Source organism: Maniola hyperantus, chromosome 3 (genome assembly GCF_902806685.2).
Source record: "Maniola hyperantus chromosome 3, iAphHyp1.2, whole genome shotgun sequence".
In the NCBI taxonomy this organism is placed as follows: domain Eukaryota; kingdom Metazoa; phylum Arthropoda; class Insecta; order Lepidoptera; family Nymphalidae; genus Maniola; species Maniola hyperantus.
In genome coordinates this window covers 8,164,487-8,185,333 of record NC_048538.1, presented here as the reverse complement: position 1 = coordinate 8,185,333, position 20,847 = coordinate 8,164,487, and the positions used below count along the sequence as shown (strand labels likewise).

At 37.5% G+C, this 20,847-nt stretch overlaps 1 protein-coding gene across 1 annotated transcript in view; it reads left to right on the top strand.

Moving 5' to 3' along the window:
• Nucleotides 1–274: 274 nt before the first annotated feature.
• The window catches only part of Eip75B (Ecdysone-induced protein 75B), a 159,567-nt gene continuing 138,994 nt past the window's right edge, over nucleotides 275–20,847 (top strand). The window contains exon 1 of the mRNA XM_034984614.2: nucleotides 275–667. Within this exon, the coding sequence (XP_034840505.1) occupies nucleotides 397–667 (271 nt within the window). The 5' untranslated portion in view covers nucleotides 275–396. The remainder of the gene's footprint in view (nucleotides 668–20,847) is intronic.

Sequence of the window (20,847 nt, the reverse complement as noted above, 5' to 3'; positions counted from 1 at the left end):
ACCGGAGGTCAGGTATAAGGTTAAAGTTGACGGGCTGTTGCAGGCAGCGTGGTGTTGAGCGTTGCTTGGGCGGGCGGTGCAGGACACCTGAGGGCGCTAGAGTGCGAGGGCGCGCGGGGACGCTGCAGATTCACTTTCGTCCGTCCGCGGCCACCGCCACGCCAGTGAGAGAAAGTTGGCCGCGGCGAGCGAACGAGTCCCGCGAGTTGAGCGGCGCGCGCCGCACCGACCCGCTGTACGCGCGATATCGCCCTTGTAAACATACGCTAGATGCACATGTAGATGCGATTGAAACATTTTTTCGCGAAGCTACATAACGTTTGTGAAATTCAGTTGAAGTTTTGCGGAAAAATTTAGACTTTATCATTATAAAAAGTACACTGTTTTAAAGGAACTATGCAGTGCTATCCGAAACTATCACCGAAGCGTGAGCCTCCGGAGCACGGCTACGAAATAGAGATGATCGGTGGTGCTAGGAGACTGGAGCTGCCGGCGCCTCCGGGTAAGGAGTTCCGCGCGCCGTGCTTGTTGCCGGCGCCGGCGCCTCCGCCGCCGCCAACACACTCGGTGATCCAGTGCATGCGACCACCGCCGCCACCACCTCCACCGCCACGTCTCCACAAGCCGCCAATCTTCGAAGAACCTTCCAGCTCCATTCCTGATCTAGGTTAGTCAAATAATTTTTTAACATCTATACGGAATGACGAACCCTAGAAAGAGAAAAGATTTTACTGATCTGCTTTATATCTATCAGAAGTCGGTTAAAAAGGGTTATTTTCTTATTAACCTACTTATACATATTGTTTGTCATTAATTCTACAAATGTAGAAATGACTTAGGTAACGCAGAGATGTTATTCTAGAACATTAGATAATTGCAAGGTGGTTAAATGCGGAGGTATATTACAATGACATGATAGGCTGCAATTTTGCTTTGCCTTGACCATCGCAGGTTTCTATAAACTTCCTGCTTCAGAAAATTGTAACACGGCGTTTACAGTTACATATAGCGATTTCCGGGTGATGACGGCGATTGATGAAGGTCATGTTTATTAAAATTACGTATACCGTTTGCTATTATTATATTAAGTATATCAAATTATTGTCAACAAAGCAAAATTGCGTATGTATGCAGATTACAGATAGATAAAGACGATATCATAACGTCGATTGCGGAAAGATTTTCGTAATATTCAAGGTAACCATAAGGCTGCGGTTAAACGACGCGGAAACTTTCATGCGGCCGCCGCGCGGCAGCCGCTCGTTCGCTGCATTCTAGTGTTCAATGGCGAGTGTAAACTCTATTTATCTACTAGGTAACAGGATAAAAGTTCGCCGCAATTACATAACCGCGCGGCCACCGCGCGCTGTCTGAGCGTCTTCCATACAATATTGTCTAGCAGGTCACCGCGATCCAACTTTGCTTATTTATTTTAAAATGTAGTTGCTAAACGAATAGAGTTTATTTTGCAGTAACAGCGCGGGCCTTAGACACGCCCGTAGGCGAACTCTTAGTGATCATGCGGTGCGGCGAGCGCGTTGTTAGGCGCGAAAAAAATCGTGTCAAATAAACGCGCCCCAATGTGATAATTTAAAATTATTCGGCTTTGTAAGGGTTCTTTTTCTAAAACCCATGCCCTTCTTCATCACCTCATGATCTAACAAATTATAACATTGACATTATCGTAATGACAACTCCTGTTCCTGTCTGCTTCAATGATCGTAGAAGTCGTAGAGTTCCTAAAGAGTCTACAGGAACTCTTAATACGACTGATGCTTTATATTGAAATAGAATTTGAAGTTTCTATGATCCTAGCCATCGTCATCTATCTGCATGGTATCACGTGAGTCAGAAGGTGCCTTGGATATCACGAATACGGAAAGAAGAAGAATAATAATTTGCTGATGAAGCGTTTACTGATAATAATTTTAATTAAAATAAAAACTGATAAAGCATGTGGAAAATGGAAAACTCATACCACATCACAAAGTTCTACACCATACCTCTATTGTTTTTAAATATAATTTTATTTTAATTAACTATTTTGAATTCTGATGACAGGGGGTATGCTCTTAAGGAGTTACAGAGGATTTTGACTCTGTCGTTCAAAATAATTCAGAATAGTATTAGAGATCACGTCATGCATTGCCAGACACTTAGTGTTGTGGCAACCGCCTGCCAGACGCCCTTAAAGTTTAACTTTAAGGGCACTAAGTGTCTGCCAATGCCTGACGTGATTTCGAATACTATTTTTGAAGAAAATATTTAAAAAAAAACTTTATACTTCGACGTAACATTTTTTACACCTTTATTATTACATTCTATCTCCCAAAGCCAAAATGATCCAAACTTCATAAATAAATGCATAGCCACATTTATACATTGTTTTCAAGGGTCATCGCGAAACCGTCTATCAAAAAGACTTCGATTTCCAACCACCTGCACCAGAGCAAGCGGAGTTTCGTAGTACGAATAGTTCACGGCACCGTAGACCACATACTATACAGAAACAATACGAGCTCAATCAGCCTTGCCTTTTAGCACTATGGTAAAGCTTTTGACTCTATTAAGACCTGGGCTATCCTAGAATCATTGCAGCGATCCTAAGTTGATTGACGATATATATATCAAAGTTTTAAAATGCCTATAATCTTAACTATATCTGTTCAAGTACAAAGTGTGTCTACAGGACCTATCCAATTACATTGCGGTGTGAAACAGGGGGATTTTCTGTCCCCGAAACTGTTTTCTAATGTTTTGGAACATTTTTCAATACGATTCATTAGAAAGGACTGGCTATCAACATAAATGGAGACCATACTTCATATCTCTGTTTTGCCAGAGATAAATAAATTAACCCGACCTGTGTAGTAAATTATCTCTGGTTTTGCTAATGATAAAAAAAATGAAGAACTTATACAAGTACTTTTGAATCGTCAAATGCATCTACCACTGGTTTGAAGTGCCTTTCCTACCGAGAAGAACTAGCAAGAAACTCGGCGGTTGCTCTTTTCAAAGATTTGATATACAATCTCTATCGTCGTCTTCGCAAGTTCCTTTTAATGGGTTACGGTGCCGAAACGGTACGGGTTACACTGACAACGAGGCTAGTCCACAAACTTCAAGATGGATGGTATGGTTTGGAAAAAGCTGTGCTGGGAATTTCTTTGAGCGATAACATTGAAAACGACGTGATTCGCCAAGTAACTAAAGTCCGACGTAGTTCTCATGGTTAACACGTTAAAGATGCAGTAGGCTGGTCACGTTTGTCTGAGGACCGATGGCCGCTGCAGTCGTAAGGTTCTCGAGTGGAGACCGCGCCTCAGCAAACGGAGTGTAGGCGCCCCCCGGCCAGCTGGAGCGATGACATCAGGAAAGTGGCTGGCATCGAATAGATGCGAAAGGCCGAAGCTAGACAATGTTGGTGCTATCTAAAAGAGGTGTATGTCTAACAGTGTATGCGCATTGCTTGAATGATGATAAATTAAAATAGAATGTAAAATTTCAAAGCCATTAAGAAGTTATCAAAGAAATTTGGCTCAATGCATCGGTGCTAGTGTGTTATTGCCGAGAAGTCATTTCTTCCTTTTTAGTTGAGTCTGAACTGATAGAGTTCTTTCAACTAAAGGGTGGATCAGAAAAAGTTCTGTTTTCATTCTCATGAAAAATTTATGACACAACCGATTGAAAGCTCTCTGTAATCACCCACCCATATTAGAAATGCGAAAGTGTGTTTGTTTGTGGGTTTGTCCTTCAATCACGTCGTGACGGAGCAACGGACCGACGTGATTTTTTGCGTGAGTATAGTTAAAGACCTGGAGAGTGACATAGACTACTTTTGAGTGACATAGGCTTCTTGACTATATGCACTCGCCAGGTAGGCAGGGGGCAGGTACAGATGTTTATGAAAAATGATTTGGTAAACAAAATTTTCGCGAACGGATGATTAAATAAATATCGCAAGGTCAGAGCGACGAACGCGTGGTGACGCCGCGTCATTCGGTGTCATTAAGGTCAGTGTGACATTGGTTCGATAGCAGTGACAAATAATAGTCGTCCGTATCTTATCACAATGTCAGAAGCGCGGGCGCAGCAGGTGCGCATGACCCCTGCACCCTTAGGTAATGTCCACGTACCTGATTTTACTGTGATTTATATTAAATGCATTGTATTATAGAATAGGTACTAGTATCAACATACTACTATACTCTTATGTAGTGCTAAGTCAAACAACTTTTAACCTATTTCTTCGATTTTATGGGTATAATTATTAGATATAATTTGATAGGTACTTTAATACACTTTAAATTAATATTAATTTTACTTCAAAAATGTAATATAATCCCCGAAGATAAGACACTAAGAAAGCGTTGCTGATTTTAGATCAACTTAGATTATGGGAGTGCAGCGGACACCAATTGCTGATATATATCGGTTGGTTCCTTTAACGTGTACAGACCTACATTATCAACAACGCTTTCTGTAGCCTAGTGTACTAAATACAATGTAGCTTAGTAAAGATTCGCAGAAAAAAAACCCATTTTCAGCTACAAAACGGATCTATACTTATTTTATAATTTATTAGGAGAAACAAGAATAATTTTTTGATGTACCTAATTAGTTCCATTCAAAAGTGTTTTTTCATATATATCTATAGTTAGTAGTAAAACTAACATACTGATCTAAGTTTGATAGAAATTCGTTAATTAGAAACTAGTAAAAACTAATTAATCATTGGTGACATGTATAGGTATAAGATAGGTATGATGGATAATATGATGGGTTTTTATTATTTTTTCAATCTTATGTATATTCCTTCTTTATCTGGTTTCGCAATAGTGTGCAATGCGGCTGTATATAGATTAATCCCCTTACAAGGCAACAATCGACCGGTGGTATATAAATGTTATCACCATAACCTTCTATAAGAGCAAATTACTTCCTGCTGATATAGGTAAGCGATTTGTATCATTTTGTATTTTTCTGATGATATAAGACATTATTTGCTAATTCAATGACGTATTTAAATCACATTATTCTTTACACTTACGTCACAAATCACAAATGAAGTATGTCTATACATCGTAAATGTGCAGCGAGCCTCTATGTAGAAATTATTTATAATAAGTATTTTTTGAAAATGATCTCATCTGGTGGTAAGTGATGATTCAGTCTAAGATGGAAACGAGATAACTTGGAAGAGGTATGGCAGTTTCAATAAACATACGCGGCATCGTCGTACCAGAACGCTAAATCGCTTGGCACAGCTTTGCCGGCAGGGTGGTAGCTTACCACGGCTGAAACCTCCCACCTGACTAGACTAGAGGCAAAATAGAAATAATAAATTCCCTAATTGTCCCTGCCGGAAATTAAACCGCGGACTTTATGCCATCACTGTGCCATGGAGGTCGGCAAAAGCATAAGGGGTTAGGTTCAGGTTCTATGCATGGTCTTATAGCAGATTTGTTTATCAAATTAACAACACTATTAAATGATTAATTTTGATGTAAGTAAAATTATTTTGTTCCAGCCGAATCTGAGAACAAAAACAAAGATCCGTAGCAAATAAAATACCTAAGTACATGTTTGTATAGCATATTATGACAGCGTACTAAGTATATAGCTACGTAATAAACGATAGAATACACAGGGAAGTGGCATGCAACCTTGCCGGAGGTCACCTCGCGTCACTCGCAACACTTATAAATTGTAATATTCGCACATTGCTCCATAGCACAGATACATCGTATCACAATCAGTACCCTTATTATAAATGCGAAAGCGTGTTTGTTTCTTGGTTTGTTGGTTTGTCCTTCAATCACGCGGACGAAGTCGCTGGCATCAGCTAGTATTTTATATGTATACAAATTATATAGACTGTTATTTTAGTGTCCAAGTCTTAGAAATTTAATTGTATTTTTTCCAATTCCTATTCAATCTTAAATTCTATGAAATACGCACTGGACGAAATAATACTTGAAAACAATAATGGATGAATTACACATTTAAGACCAACGGCTAACAAAATTTCTGTCTGTTAATTAGACAGAATAATATACATATAGAGATAATTTACAGATTACTAGGTACTATTGAATAAAGAAGAACAAAAAAAGGTACACAGAGCTTACGGAAAGGAGAGAAAAATACTTATAAAATTACAGGTAAAAATCATGTCTTATTATAATTTTTGTGGAGCAAGTATTAGTATTTGCGCAAATAGGTAGTAATATTAGTTATGTGGAAAAAGGAACAAGATTCCAAAAACGTTTCAAGTTATATCGGGGTGGTCGGTAACAAGTAACAAATGAATTCGAGTTAAATTCTCCCTACCGACCCTGCCTCCAAAGTCGGCCTTCACTTGGATCCCTGCCACCCCTTATAAATTTGACCGAGCACAGGTCACGGTCATTTGTATTAAATGCGTAATGTGATTGACATTGAAAATTTAAGTAAACGAACAAAGTATAATATAAAATCGTACCGAATAGAGAGAGAGCCAGCGTGTGCCAGACCTTCGTTCTTTTATAAAAGCTGAAAGTTTCTCTGCGTATTGTCCCCAACACAGGGAGGAACGATCAGCGACTATGAAGTTTGGTTCATGGTGGCTTTGGGACATAACAGGTAATAAAGGTGTAAAATATCTTCGGAACAATATTAGAAACCACGTCATGTATTGCCAGGCATTGTGGCAACCCCTTGCCAGACGCCCAAAGTTTAACCTCAGTTTAACAAAACGATGTCGGTCTCGATTATAATTTCTAGTTATATTAATGTACCTAGCAAACGATTGTATAGTCCGTACCACGTCCGTACAGATGACTCCTCGCCCGCCATTTTAACTCTATGGGTCAACTGTCATGTCAAAAGTACGGTTCACCTTTTAAAATAAGGATTAAAATCGTACTTTTGACATGAAATTTGACACAAAAAGTTAAAATGGCGCGTGAGGAGTTAAATTTTACGCGTTAAAAATTGAAAAATCAAATTCCGTGATAAGTATGAAATCACTGTGAATATAAATAATAATAAAATTATTATTACAAAAAAAATAAAAACCGACTTCGTTACCTAAACACTAAAAATTGAAAAATAATTTAATTTATTACCGAATATATTATGTATACAAGAGTTAATATAGTTCCATAATAATACTTTTTGGTGCCGGTGCCAATTAGCTTAGCTGCGCGAATCGTCTAGACTTCATATTTTTATGAGACTCCACAATGGCACCTCATTGGCACCGACACCAAAAATATTATTATGGAACTATATTAACTCTTGTATACATAATATATTCGGTAATAAATTAAATTATTTTTCAATTTTTAGTGTTTATGTAACGAAGTCGGTTTTTATTTTTTTTGTAAAAAAATTTATTTCACAATTTTTAGTGGCCCCATGGAATATGCTATGACTGGTTAAAAATCTACTGTTTACTAAGCTATTACACTGATCGCGAGCAATTTACTCTTATCCGTTGAGGAGTTCCAGTATCTATCTTCGAAGATGTTCATCAGATCTTCACCAAATTGAAATGGGACCAACTTTGAAGTATACCCTTTCAAACAAAAAAGAATTTCAAAATCGGTCCAGGCGTTTTTGAGTAATCGGGGAACATACATAAAAAAAAAAATAAAAAAAAAAAAAAAAAGATTCCGACGAATTGAGAACCTCCTCCTTTTTTTGAAGTCGGTTAAAAATGAAAATAATTTAAAAGTAGCAATAATGCCCACTATATTCTTTTTCTTCTTCTGGTGCCATCTCCTACCGGAGGTTGGCACTCATTAAGGCTGACAGGATTTTGTTCATCGCTGCCCTAAACAGTGACCTTTTACTCATGTTAAACCACTGGCGAATGTTCGTCTACGGCCGGGTCTAGGTCTGCCTTTTATCTTGCCCTGTATTACAAGCTGCTGCATCTATACACCGATACATTAAATATTTAGAAACGAGAAGAGCTGCCATCAATTGTCCAATACCAACTACCAGTAGCTACAGCGATTTATATAAAATCGTTATTTTTAGATTTGCACATCCGTCATCGGAGCGAATCGGTGGTTCTCACGGTCAAAGCACACGAACTGAAAATACTACCGGTGTCGGTCTATATAGGAAGCAAAATTAAACTAGATATCATACGTGTACCGACGTACGTACCTACGTACATCAAGTGTCCGACAAGGTCAAGGCCCGATCGTAACAAGCAATTTTCTGTCGGTTTGGTATTCACTAGTCACTGGTGTCGTCCGAAATGTAGCTCGAGTGGAAACATTTGAAACAAAGTATGTAGGTATATCTATACACTTATACGAGTAGGTATAGTACGCGACACATCGAGATGACAATCGGGGAGGGCAAGCCCCGCTCACCTGCACAGTTCCCGCGCTAACCCGGCCGCGGGGCGATTGTCAAAAACCTGCATCAATCATTATTACAATCTCAATTGTTCTGATTGGCTGAATTTGTGCGATTCTTGTTGCAACAATGAGCAACAATGCATTGTGGCCAATAGTGAGCGAGCATTAACCAATCAGAGATGATTGCGATCGTGACATTGTAGCTGTCAAACAACCTCGGTAGGGCCACCGGTGCGGGCGAGCGAGGTCGACGTGCGGGTGTGCAGGGCGTCCCCCCGCCTCATACACTGATTGCCATCTCGACCTGTCGCGGACTTTTGTAATGTGAAAATAATATAGAAATATGTTTCTAGTACCACATTCTGGCAATTTTTAGTTTTTATAATTTATTTATTTATTTATTCTATTTAGTTCAAAAAGATGTTGAATCTGGTGCATCTCTCGCAGCACCGCAGACCCGTAAATATCTACAAACAAAAATAAAAATTAATCGTGGTATGTACCCGTTACATTACAATACTACGTGTACATTAAAATACTTTTAAAATGTTTTTTCTTAGTGAATAGGTAGGTAATTAAGGAAACTGTTAGTTACTTATTTTTTTGGCCCATCAGGCTTCGTTTTAATATTATTCAAGTTTATTCTCATCATTTACTTACAAGTGGTTTTTTTCCAGCATAATCGTATTTTTTCTATCCTTATGTAGGCAAAACAAGTACAAACATTCATAATATTATGATGACTGATAATAAATTCAGACAAATTATTATTTGTCTACTAAACAAGAAGGTATCTCAGTAGGTAAATCTTACGCTTGGAAACTCGCATCTAAAATATTGTTTTTTTGCATCTGCGCTATTGCTGCTGCACTGAAGGTCACTGATAAGAAATCTCTTTATTGCAAACTGTATGCAGCTCAGTTACACAAGTAACACAGTTTTGCATACCTATATACCTATATTGTAAGAAAATATCTAATAGATTGGCTAACTTGAAAAAGTTAGGTAGGCACTACTTTTTTGTAATTAAAAAAAAAATTCTACCTGTCCGTTATAGACTGAAACTATCCAACCCATGTGCCCAAACCGGTTGCATTAGAAAGACAATAATGTGAAGATGGGTTTAAAGGTTTTTTTAGCGTAGTAGCACATGCCGTATCCGCTAGCAGGTACCTAATCATCAGTACCCTTATTAAAATGCGAAAGTGCTGTTTATTTGTGGTTTATTGGTTTGTCCTTCAATCACGTCGCAACGGTGCAACGGATTGACGTGCTTTTGCATGCATTTTGATTTTGATTGCATGGGTATAGATAGAGTCCAGGAGAGTGACATAGGATACTTTTTATCCAAGAAAATCAAAGAGTTCACTCGGGATTTTAAAAATCTAATTTCACGCGGACGAAGCTGCGGGCATCATGCTAGTAATATATAAAATATTACATTAAGCAATTAGATATCATTTGCTTTAATAATGAAGGAAAACATAGTAAGGAAATGCCTAGAGATTTCTCTATAATAGTTCTGTAATGTCTGCCAATCCGCACTGGACCAGCATGGCAAACTATGGCCTTATTAAAGCCTTCTCATTCTGAAAGGAGACCCATGCTCTCTAGCGGACCAGTGCGGATGGGTTGATCACGATGGTTTTAGTTATTAAGATTTGAATTTCATAGGTAAGTATACTAGCTTATACACGTGGCGCTGGTAGCGCTCTTATCGTTAAAAGCTCAAAATGGTAAAGCGATAAGACAAAAATAATAGTGTGATTTATCAGGAAAAGAAGGTAGTACAACTACTTGCACATAATAGGGTCTTTATCAAAATGAAAAAGTTACAGATGTATTTATTCATTTCCATGCAGTAGATTTAAATATGGATCAGCTAGTTTTATTTTTAAATATACGTAAATGTCTCAAACAATAACGATTACTACAACACTATTGAACTTCACAATAGTATAAGAACATAATTCAATGCCAGTGCCATTGTGACTAAGGATCATGTGGGTTACTCCAAAGAACAATTTGCTAGAGCTATTCAAAGAAAATACATACTTAAGGTACGTATTTACGTACATAACACGTACATAAATAAATACGTGCCTACTACGTATTTTAAAACAGATTTTGTATCAGTCAGAAATCGTATTGTAATGTTTCAAAAATAAAAAAGAAGTAGATATGCTACACACGTAAAGTACCGCAAATTGCTAATGCGCGTGGCCACCGTTTTAGTGTCGTCAGCACTAGACTGAGTTTCGAGCCGATGGTATATTTGTCACGAATGATATTCAAGATATTTTTATTTCGGCTGACATCAAAATGACGTCATTTCGATGTTAATGAGACCTGGTTCCAGCGTAATAGCAATTTGCGGGACCGTATATATAAATGAAGATTTGAAACTAGGAAACACTTAGTTCACATTTGTAGAGCTCTATTTCTCCTACTCTCATACGTTTCTATCTTCTGTCTTACTCATCACCAAGCACGATATGCACGTCGTATTATGAACGTAACAATACTGTGAAACACTGTTGAACTGTGAAACAATGTGTCATTTTAGTTGTTGTTTGTTCTATTTTGATTGATTTTCAAACTGAATTTTATCATTATAGGTAACACAATGAGTTTTACATATAAATTATTATCAAATACCAAAGGCTGCAGACTAAAATGCACTTATTACCAATACATATGTAGCTGGATATCTAAAGTATCACGCCCTGACCCACGCACTCAGCGCGCGTTGCCATGGTCACGGTCGATCGATGCAGGGATGCACCCGGAAACGTCTGCTCAAGGCGTCTCGTCTCACGGTCGGAGGGGTTGGTCCTTGGTAAAAATACACTTGTATAGCTAGAATTAAGGAATACTCAGCATTTATATTCGAAAGTATCGATTAATGTGGTGCTTCCGTGACCAGTCACCAGAGATAGATTTTACAAGCTTTTCCTGCAACTTAAACTTAGTGTGATTTTCGTCTTGGTGAGGTTTGCTTAATTTATTACATATTTTCAGGCTTTCGTACGAAAATGGTAAAAAAAGCATTATTTAGGAGTTCGTCTTCTAATTTCTTCCGCCCTATGTTTTTATAAGGTAAGATTTTGAGTTTTTAAACAGCAATATGCAAGACTATTTATATTAAATCGCTCCGAATAGTGAATTAGGAGCAAACACAAAATGAGTAGGCTCATGTTTACGTGCTGTAACGAGATTAACTGACGTGTTGTGGCTCCCATGTCGATATTTTCGAACACGCCATACCTATTCAGGGTCTCTTTATTTTTATCCACGCGTCCGTTGACCCAGTCGCCCACGAATCGTGTCGTTTACAAAACATCGACTGAAATGTTTTTTAGATATTGACTTTTACAATACTCGATATTAAGTAAACAAGCTGTCAACAACAAGCGAAATAGGAGAATGCTTGCGACTACGAAGAATAGACAAAGTTTTTCGTTAGGTACTTACCTACTTTATTTTACAAATGTTACTAATACGTTCTATGGAATGTTGGCAGTCGCGACCCGGCAGCAGTGACCATGTCGCGATGCATCACATTAAGTATAGAGATAATTTTGTTTGCAGAGTTTTAACCGAGCGAGTCAATGGAAGTATACGGTCGTGCGAACTCTCAAAATGGCATGTTTAATGACCAAGAAAATTACTGCTGCTTGCAACTCTTGTCGCAGCCGCTGCTGTTCCTTGTCGCATGGTAGGGCAGTGGCAGAGGATCGCAACACCTTAGTCCCGGCTACCGGGTCGGAAGTGGAATGGCCAAGATCCGAACACTAATTTTCTGTACAATTTTCAAAAAACTGCTGACTGAATGATTTGATTCGAAATGGAAATCGCCACACATACCTACTATGACAAATCCATGATATCTATATGTATGTAATAGGAAAAGCTGACCTGACTGATCTATACTGCACGCACAGCCCAAACTACTGGACAGGTCAGGTTGAAATTTGGCATGCAGATGGCTATTATAACGTGGAGACATCCGCTAAGAAAATATTTTTGAAAATTCAACTCAACAATAAGAAATTTCTGATGGTGAATTGATATTTTAGGTATCAAGCAACGGCTTCATGAATACACGCCAAGTCCCAAATCCTCAAACCTGATGATGCAGGGTACAGCACTACTAAACCATAGAGATCAGGAACTGTTCCTAATGAAATATTATTGTGAATGCATAGCATACACTTTGCTATTGAATTACAAGTCCCAACTCTTCTATCCTGATGCTGCAAGGAACTGAACTCCTAAGCCGTGTGGATTTGGAAAGTTTTGCTGGTGAACTGATATTTTAGGTACCAAGCAATTACTACTTACACTAAAAAGTTTAAAATAAAAAATATATTAAAAAACTGACTTCCAAAACCACTAAAAAGTAATAAATAATTTTTATTTCTACACGTGTATGTATGTTTGAAGTCGGGTGAGCATAATAAACGAAACTAGAAATCAAAACGTGAAGCTCGGCCCAACTCACCATACATAGGTACACGTGTAGAAATAAAAATTATTTATTACTTTGTAGTGGTTTTGGAAGTCGGTTTTTTAATATATTTTTTTAGAATTGTACAGGTAAAGTCCTTTCATATGAAACTCCACCACTTGGTATATCCCACTTGGTATCTTACTTGAAATTAAAAATACTAATTATTATTTGTTCATGAACACATTTTAATTTTTTTTGTGATGTAACCACAAATTCACGGTTTTCGGATTACCTTCATTTTTGCTATAATACTCGTACCTGCCAAATTTTATGATTGTTGGTCAACGAGAAATACCCTATAGGTTTTCTTGACAGACACGACAGACGGACAAACAGAAAGACGGACCAGACGGACAGACAGGACAGACAGACAGCAAAGTGATCCTATAAGGGCTTGGACGATTTAACCTATGGACTTGTAACGCGCCTATATTACGAATAAAAATTTCTGTCACTTTTGTTGCGGGACGAGGAAACACTACATAGACAACTTGACACACTCACTCAACAAAGTTTGTGTCATATTAACACACACATATCTAAATCTTCAACACTACTACATTTTTACGCACACTAATAAGTTATATACATCAACATACAAGACATTACGAGTGTAAGACAAGGACAGTCAAATTGATTTGCCGATGCTACCGTATCGATATTTTAAAATATATCGATAGTTTTTCAGAAACAAAAGTAGAAGTAAGAATTTATTACTAGTACTTAATTACTTAAAACCAGTGTTTGGTCAGCGTAGCGTATTCATCGTAGTATTCGATCGCACAATTGTGCCCACTTCATTTTTAAAGTGGCGTCTTTAGGAAATCTGTAAAAATAAAACGATTATGATAAATATTACCTGATCCTCATCCTTGAGAAAGGTACACCTTTTAGGTACATATTACCCAGTTCAGAGACACCCTATCCCGTTTCGCGCCTATCACTAAAATTGCGTTGCTTTTTTTTTTTTAAATGTATTAAGTACGTGAAATCACAGAAATCGACCAGTTTTATTACAAGTATAGGTAGCGAAAAAATTATGGTAATTAATAATAACTATTCTTTACTTGACTTGAAGACGGTAATTAGTCGTTAATAATAAAGAAATGTTTTCATCGATATCGATAATCGAACCGCAATCACTATCGTACTACTACGTAATTTCATGCTGTTCACGCGTATTCAAATTTTAACCTAATTTGTATATATCGAGGGTTGCAATTGTTTAGAAAAAACAAAATATAGTCTCGTGAGGAGCGACTCGTTTCTACCGAATTATTACGTACTCAATTACTGAATCGGTAAAGTTCTCGATTGTTATTTTATTATAATAATTTATGTAATTTAATTTATAGAAAGCGTTTATTACACCAAAAATACTTACTTATGAAATGAAATTCCATCTTTTTATAAATTTGATGTGTTTGATTTGTTCTTGCACTCACTAACGGCACAAACAGGCATTTTTCACCCAGCGTGTAAGACGTCGTCACACATCGAAAACGATTCTGACAATGACAAAATCGATTCCGCAAACAGTGTTTATAAACGCAGTGGATTAAAAATCCATTACTATTGACAGAGGGGAATAATCATGCGAGGCGCGTCCTTAGGTTAAATCGTCCAAGTATAAGGGTTCCTTTTTTCCTTTTGAGGTACGGAACAATTCACCCGCTTGCATTGAAACTTTCAAAAGTAAGTAGGTACTTTAAAAACTTATTCGGCCGTGCGAGAAGGTTGCTAAATAAATTTTCGTTACCAGGATAATAGGATTGCTAGGTGGGCGTCGCGCCGTGACATTGTCACGTCCTCGTCCCTGCTACGTCATTCAAACTTCGATATCTACTCGTGTGTTCACGGTCCCTACCACCGGGTCGTTGCACGGGTGATTTTAATGTGTTTGTTCTGTTCGCATAACTCATTTTACAAAACAGTAATAATACATGTATTCATCGCACTAATGAAGGCCAGATTGTTAAATAATACATGTACAAAAATAAAAATATAAGGATACTATCTAAATATGTAAAAAGAAAAGTTCTGACTCACTGACTGATTCATCTACACCCATCCCAAACCCTTGGACCTAGAAAGTTGAAATTTTGCACAGAACTTTTCTTTATAATATAGACAAGTAATGAAGTACTATGACTGACTGACGGTTGGATCTAGAAACTCGAAATTTCACGTGTAGGTTTTCTCTATACCGTAGGCTCGGTACCGTAAGAAAGGTTTTAAGATATTCCAAAGCTATCTTTAAAAATCTAAATACTTAAACGAACAAATAAAGTCGCGGGGATCAGCAGCTTACATACGAGTAGTTATCTCAATAATTAACAGGATTATTAAGATGTATTTAAAGTTCGCATCACACTGGTTTCTTGATGAATTCTACCTAAGTATTCCTCGCTGCTTCATCTGTTCTAGTAAAATATTGTACTACAATTTACATTATATTAGTTACATATATTTTTTGTATCTATTATATTTGTAACAAAAACCAGCATACCAGATCAACATAATATTATGACACACAAACTAGATATTTGTCAAGTTATCGATTTCGTTCGTATAGGTCTAAGTCCGACCGCTGCTGACGAGCGAGAATTGAGCTAAAACTAAAAACGCGTTGGTAAGCTGCGTGCAACGAGAAGCGACGTGTATAGTGGGGATAGTTTTGTCGCTGAGTGAGCGTGCGAATGCGATGACATTCATTATTTTAATTTCTGCGCAAACAGCGCGAACACTTTGACCGCCAAGAGAGCGTCGCTGAGCGAGTTTTGTTTTATAGCTTTTGTCGCTACGATAAACTAGTGGTATGTTCTCGCCGACATCGACAGTGTGCACAGTCAGCAATCAACTATTAATTATTTTTAGGGTTCCGTACCTCAAAAGGAAAAAAGGAACCCTTATCACTTCACTTTCACTCACTTTGTTGTCTGTTTCTCTGTCTGTCAAGAAACCTACAGGGTACTTCCCGTTGACATAGAATCATGAAATTTGGCAGGTAGGTAGGTCTTAAAGCAGACATAAGGTTAAATCTCACAAGGAGTTACATCACACAAAAAAATTAAATTGTGGTCATGAACTAATAATTAGTATTTTCAATTTTCGAAGTAAAACTATATCAAGTGGGGTATCATATGAAAGGGTACCTGTGCGTTCTAAAAAAGATTTTTATTTATTTTTATGCATCATAGTTTTTGCATTATCGTGCAAAATGTTGAAAAAATACGACTGTAGTACGGAACCCTCGGTGCGCGAGCCTGACTCGCACTTGGCCGGTTTTTTTTCTCTTATTGACACGGAATCATACATCGATTGTACGTTTTTGAGCAAGTAAATACTCGATAGCTAGTTGCTTCCTCGTCAGCAGTGGACCATGTGCCTTATGCGATAATCGTGTCCTCTAAAGGTCGCCGCTAAAGTACCAAATTAGCTCGCAACTGAACCGCGCCAGTCTGCATTGCATTTATGTACCAGGCTCTCATAAAGCTCAAGAGATGCGTATGCACATTGCACATTCGTGTGATGTTTTATTTATATTATTTTACTTCAATCTCAGCCCAAAGAGTTCATGCAATATAACAAAAATTTGAAACATTAAATTTTTTATGTTGAGATATATTTCATAGAATATCAGTACCTTTATTATAAATGCGAAAGTGTGTTTGTTTGTTGGTTTATTGGTTTGTTGGTTTGTCCTTCAATCACGTCGCAACGGTGCAACGGATTGACGTGATTTTTTGCATGGGTATAGATAAAGACCTGGAGAGTGACATAGGCTACTTTTTATCCCGGAAAATCAAAGAGTTCCCACGGGATTTTTAAAAACCTAATTCCACGCGGACGAAGTTGCAGGCATCAGCTAGTACATCTATATAATATAGAGCTTGTGACTATGAAACTTATTTTGCTATAATTATTAAAATATTTGTGTTGATCTTTTTAAAAATAAATAAAAGCTTTTGAACAGATGAAATGTTATTAATAACAATGAGCATTGAATCGAAATCAATTAAACTGCTACCAACCAGATATTTATCCGAATTTGATTAAGTTATCAAAACACTGTCTGTTGAATAATATTTTCTTTATCAGATAACAAACGTATTGTATTGTCGTGGGAAAGCATCACTACCTACCTATATTATAAATGGAAAATTAGTTTGTTGGTTTGTCCTTCAATCATTTCAAAACGGAGTAACGGATCGGTGTGATTTTTTGCATTTATACCTATAGTTAAACCCATAGGTTACTTTCTATCCTGTAAAGTCAAAGAGTTCCCACAGGATTTTAAAAACCTAAAACCACGTGGATGAAGTCGTAGGCATCAGCTAGTATTCAATAATCAATTCTTACAATAAGTCGCTAATTTGAAATACTGTGCGCAGATTATTGTGGTATCGGGCTGAAAGTAAGTAAATGTTGCTCTCGCTTTTACTCGGTTACTGCACGCAGCAGTTACGTGAGGCATTTCTGCGTGTGAGATTAGATGATGTTGCTTTCTAAGTAGTGAAGGTGAGGTGCACGCGGCACTCCGCTGCACTTGTAGTTCAAGTTTAATGCAGCGCGGGCGCGGTCTTGGCGATATAAGGGCCATAGCAGATACGATGCTTTTAGCATCAGCGATCGGTGATTTTGCGATAGCATGAAGCTCTCCGTCCCGTTTTGACGACTTTCTGCGTTCGATCACTGTATTAAAAACGTGCGTTTTAGCGATTGTTTTTGCAGTTACGCACCTGGAGATTATAAGTATTATGTGTGTGGAATAGAGCGTTCAATCTCGGCACCGAGCTTTCGAAAAGCAAGAAAACTGTCTATCACTGATACTTAACACATCGTGTCTGCTGTGGCCCTAATAGTCGAGATCGTTGCACATCTAACGCCCTATGAAGGGGCAACGTACGCGCGCAGCTGCCCGGGAAATAGATCCCGTCCTGACTATTTCAGAATACACTTGCTTAGATACTAGTCCCTCCGCCGCTGGTCTTGCTCCGTAATATAAGAAGCAAAAAATACACGCAATGTATGATAACATAAACTGCGATATTTCCAGCTAATATAAAAGCTATGACGTACCTTATATAGTACGTGTATCCGGTCTTTGTACGTAGTTAAGTACGAATAATCCAGCTGTTATATACGAATATCTACTGAACGATTAATAGAATGAAACTATTATTTTAAGTTACAATTTTGAATTATCGTGAATATTTGCAATTCATTTCTTTCTTATAGCTACGTGTCCTGTAATGCGGCAGCCCACTTGGCGAAGTTCAGCGGGGCATTGCTCTCTAGATGTGCATCTAATGCGCTCGCGTCGAAAGTGATTCACGTTAGGTTACTCTCTCCGCGCGGCACGGCGCGCTGACAGATTTTAAAGTATTTACTACTAGCGAACAGCCCCGGCTTCGCACGGATAGCTTATTACAATTTTCGTAGGAATCTCTAATTTTATAACTCGGGAATAATGTAGCTTTCTACTGGTAAAAGAATTTTCTAAATCGGTTCTGTACTTCCAGAGATTACCTCCAACAAACAAAGTTACAAACTTTACCTCTTAATAATATAATATTAGTAAAAGAGTATAGATTTTATAAACATTATGAAACTAACACTTTATAAGTTGTGAAATGTAGCGTTATAAATTAATATCATGGTGTGTTTTGTATACCCAGAGATAGGCAATACATAATTCTAAGTTTCTGCATGAAAAGTCAGAGTTTGAACTTTGAATCTATATTAAAAGAGTACCTACTACAGAAATATTTATCTGTTCTTTTGAAACTTATTTATGCCTCAACTGCCTGTAGATTCTATTAACTATATTCCCATATGGACAAAGTTCTAACAACTTTGTCCGTATGGGAATAGAAAACTTACTGAAACAAGTTGTTCAGAATTAAAATTAATTACTACTAAACGAAACAAGTGTCAATTGTGACACATGACAAGACGTGACACTTGTCAAAACAACATTCAATGTCAATCAATAAAAAAATCAATTCTCATCTTTATCGAGTCTTTATCTAACAAAGAAAGTTTTCCTAAAAAGAGATGCGCATCTATTAACCATTTAAACAAACAACTAAACATCCATCCCAGCAAGAAAAGAAGAAAGAAGCCAAAACCAGTGAGTTAAACAAAATTTTTTACCAAAACTTAGCCACAAGTACTTAATTTAAAAAAAACACGACTTTCCTGCAAAAAAATAAGTAAAATTTTTCACATTTGAAAGTGGCGCCCATACAACCGCTCTATTGTATGGGCGCCACGGGCGTGTGATAAGTAATATTTACATAATTATTATTTCACACAAGATGATCCCCACGACTTCATTCGCGTGGATATAGATTTTTTAATCCCGTGGGAACTCTTTGATTTTCCTGGATAAAAAGTGGCCTATGTCGGTCTCCGGGATATAAACTAACTCTGTACCAAATTTCATCAAAATCGGTTAAACTATTGGACCGTGAAAAGCTAGCAGACAGACAGACAGACACACTTTCGCATTTTTGTCTAGTTCAAGATTGTGGCATTTTTATCGATACACCCTCATTACATCTCTAGCACAGTAGAACGGCCCACTTAGTGAAGTTCAACAGGGCGTTACCTTTTAGAGGCGCATCGCTAATGCGCGTGCGTCGAAAGTGATTCACATTCTGTATTCAGGAAATATACAAATAACCTATTTCACCCTATTCAAATGATAACATTTCGGCAAGAAAGGGTATGAATTTGTTACTGATTCTCTCAAATAGTCGTAGTTTTAGATTTAGAACTATACTTGGTTTGGTTTGATTTTAATTTAACTCAAGTAAAAACTGCTACTTTGAGGCTCATTATTTCGTAAACGATGTTTTTCCACCAAAATGTTAAACAAACCTCAGAATGATTTTAAAATTCCTATTCAACAATGCCCCACTTGTGAAGGTTTGCCAAAAAATTTTTTTGACTTGCTTACTGAAGTTTAAAGAAACCGTGCCAAAATTTCAACTTTACAGCTCTACACAGATTAACAGAGAGACAGATAAACCGGATGAAACTATAACTATATATAGGTATAATTTTTCATTATTGTTTTACTACGGAACCCTAGGAAATGGAATGGTCCTATTCCAAATTCCAATAACCAAATTCAAATTCTTGAATTAAAAGAACATTATTCGCAAGTTGGTTTGTTTTAGTAATCTTTGTAGTTCGACTACCTAAAATATCTGTAATTCAGTAGCACGGCCTAGTTAGTGAAGTTCAGGAGGTCGTTGCACCTTTGAGTTGCATTAATGCGCGCGCGTCGAAAGTGATTCACATAGGTGTAGTACGAGTTTACTCTCTCTGCGCAGCGAGATTTCATATCGCTCAATACTGTTTAATGGCTTGGAATTTACTAGTCACTATGAAATCTGTTAATGATGCTGATACTAGTTAAATGATAACTAGTTAATCTGTCCCGGCTTCGCTCGGGTGGATTTTCTGAAAATCCTTTCTAAGCCAAAGTCAAAGAATTGGTTCATAGTCTTAGTGGGGCATGTCATAGTAATAGAGAGAGCCAGGGCTTGCCAGACCTTCGTCATTTTATAAAAGCTGAAAGTTTCTCTGCGTATTGCCCCCAACACTGGGAGGAACGTTTGTTTGGATCATGGTGGCTTTGGAAGATAACTGGTAATAAAAGTGTAAAAAAAATTACTTCAAAGTATAAAGTCTAATCCATACTTCCATACTAATATTATAAATGCGAAAATGTGTCTGTCTGTCTATCTGCTAGTCTTTCACAGCCCATCCGTTCAACCGATTTTGACGAAATTTGGTACAAATATAGCTTGCATCCCGTGGAAGGACATAGGCTACTTTTTATCCCGGAAAATCAAAGAGTTCCCACGAGATTTTTAAAAACCTAAATCCACGCGGACGTAGTCGCGCTATGTAGCCCTTTTAATGATATTATATCTTTATATTTATAGTATCACTCCA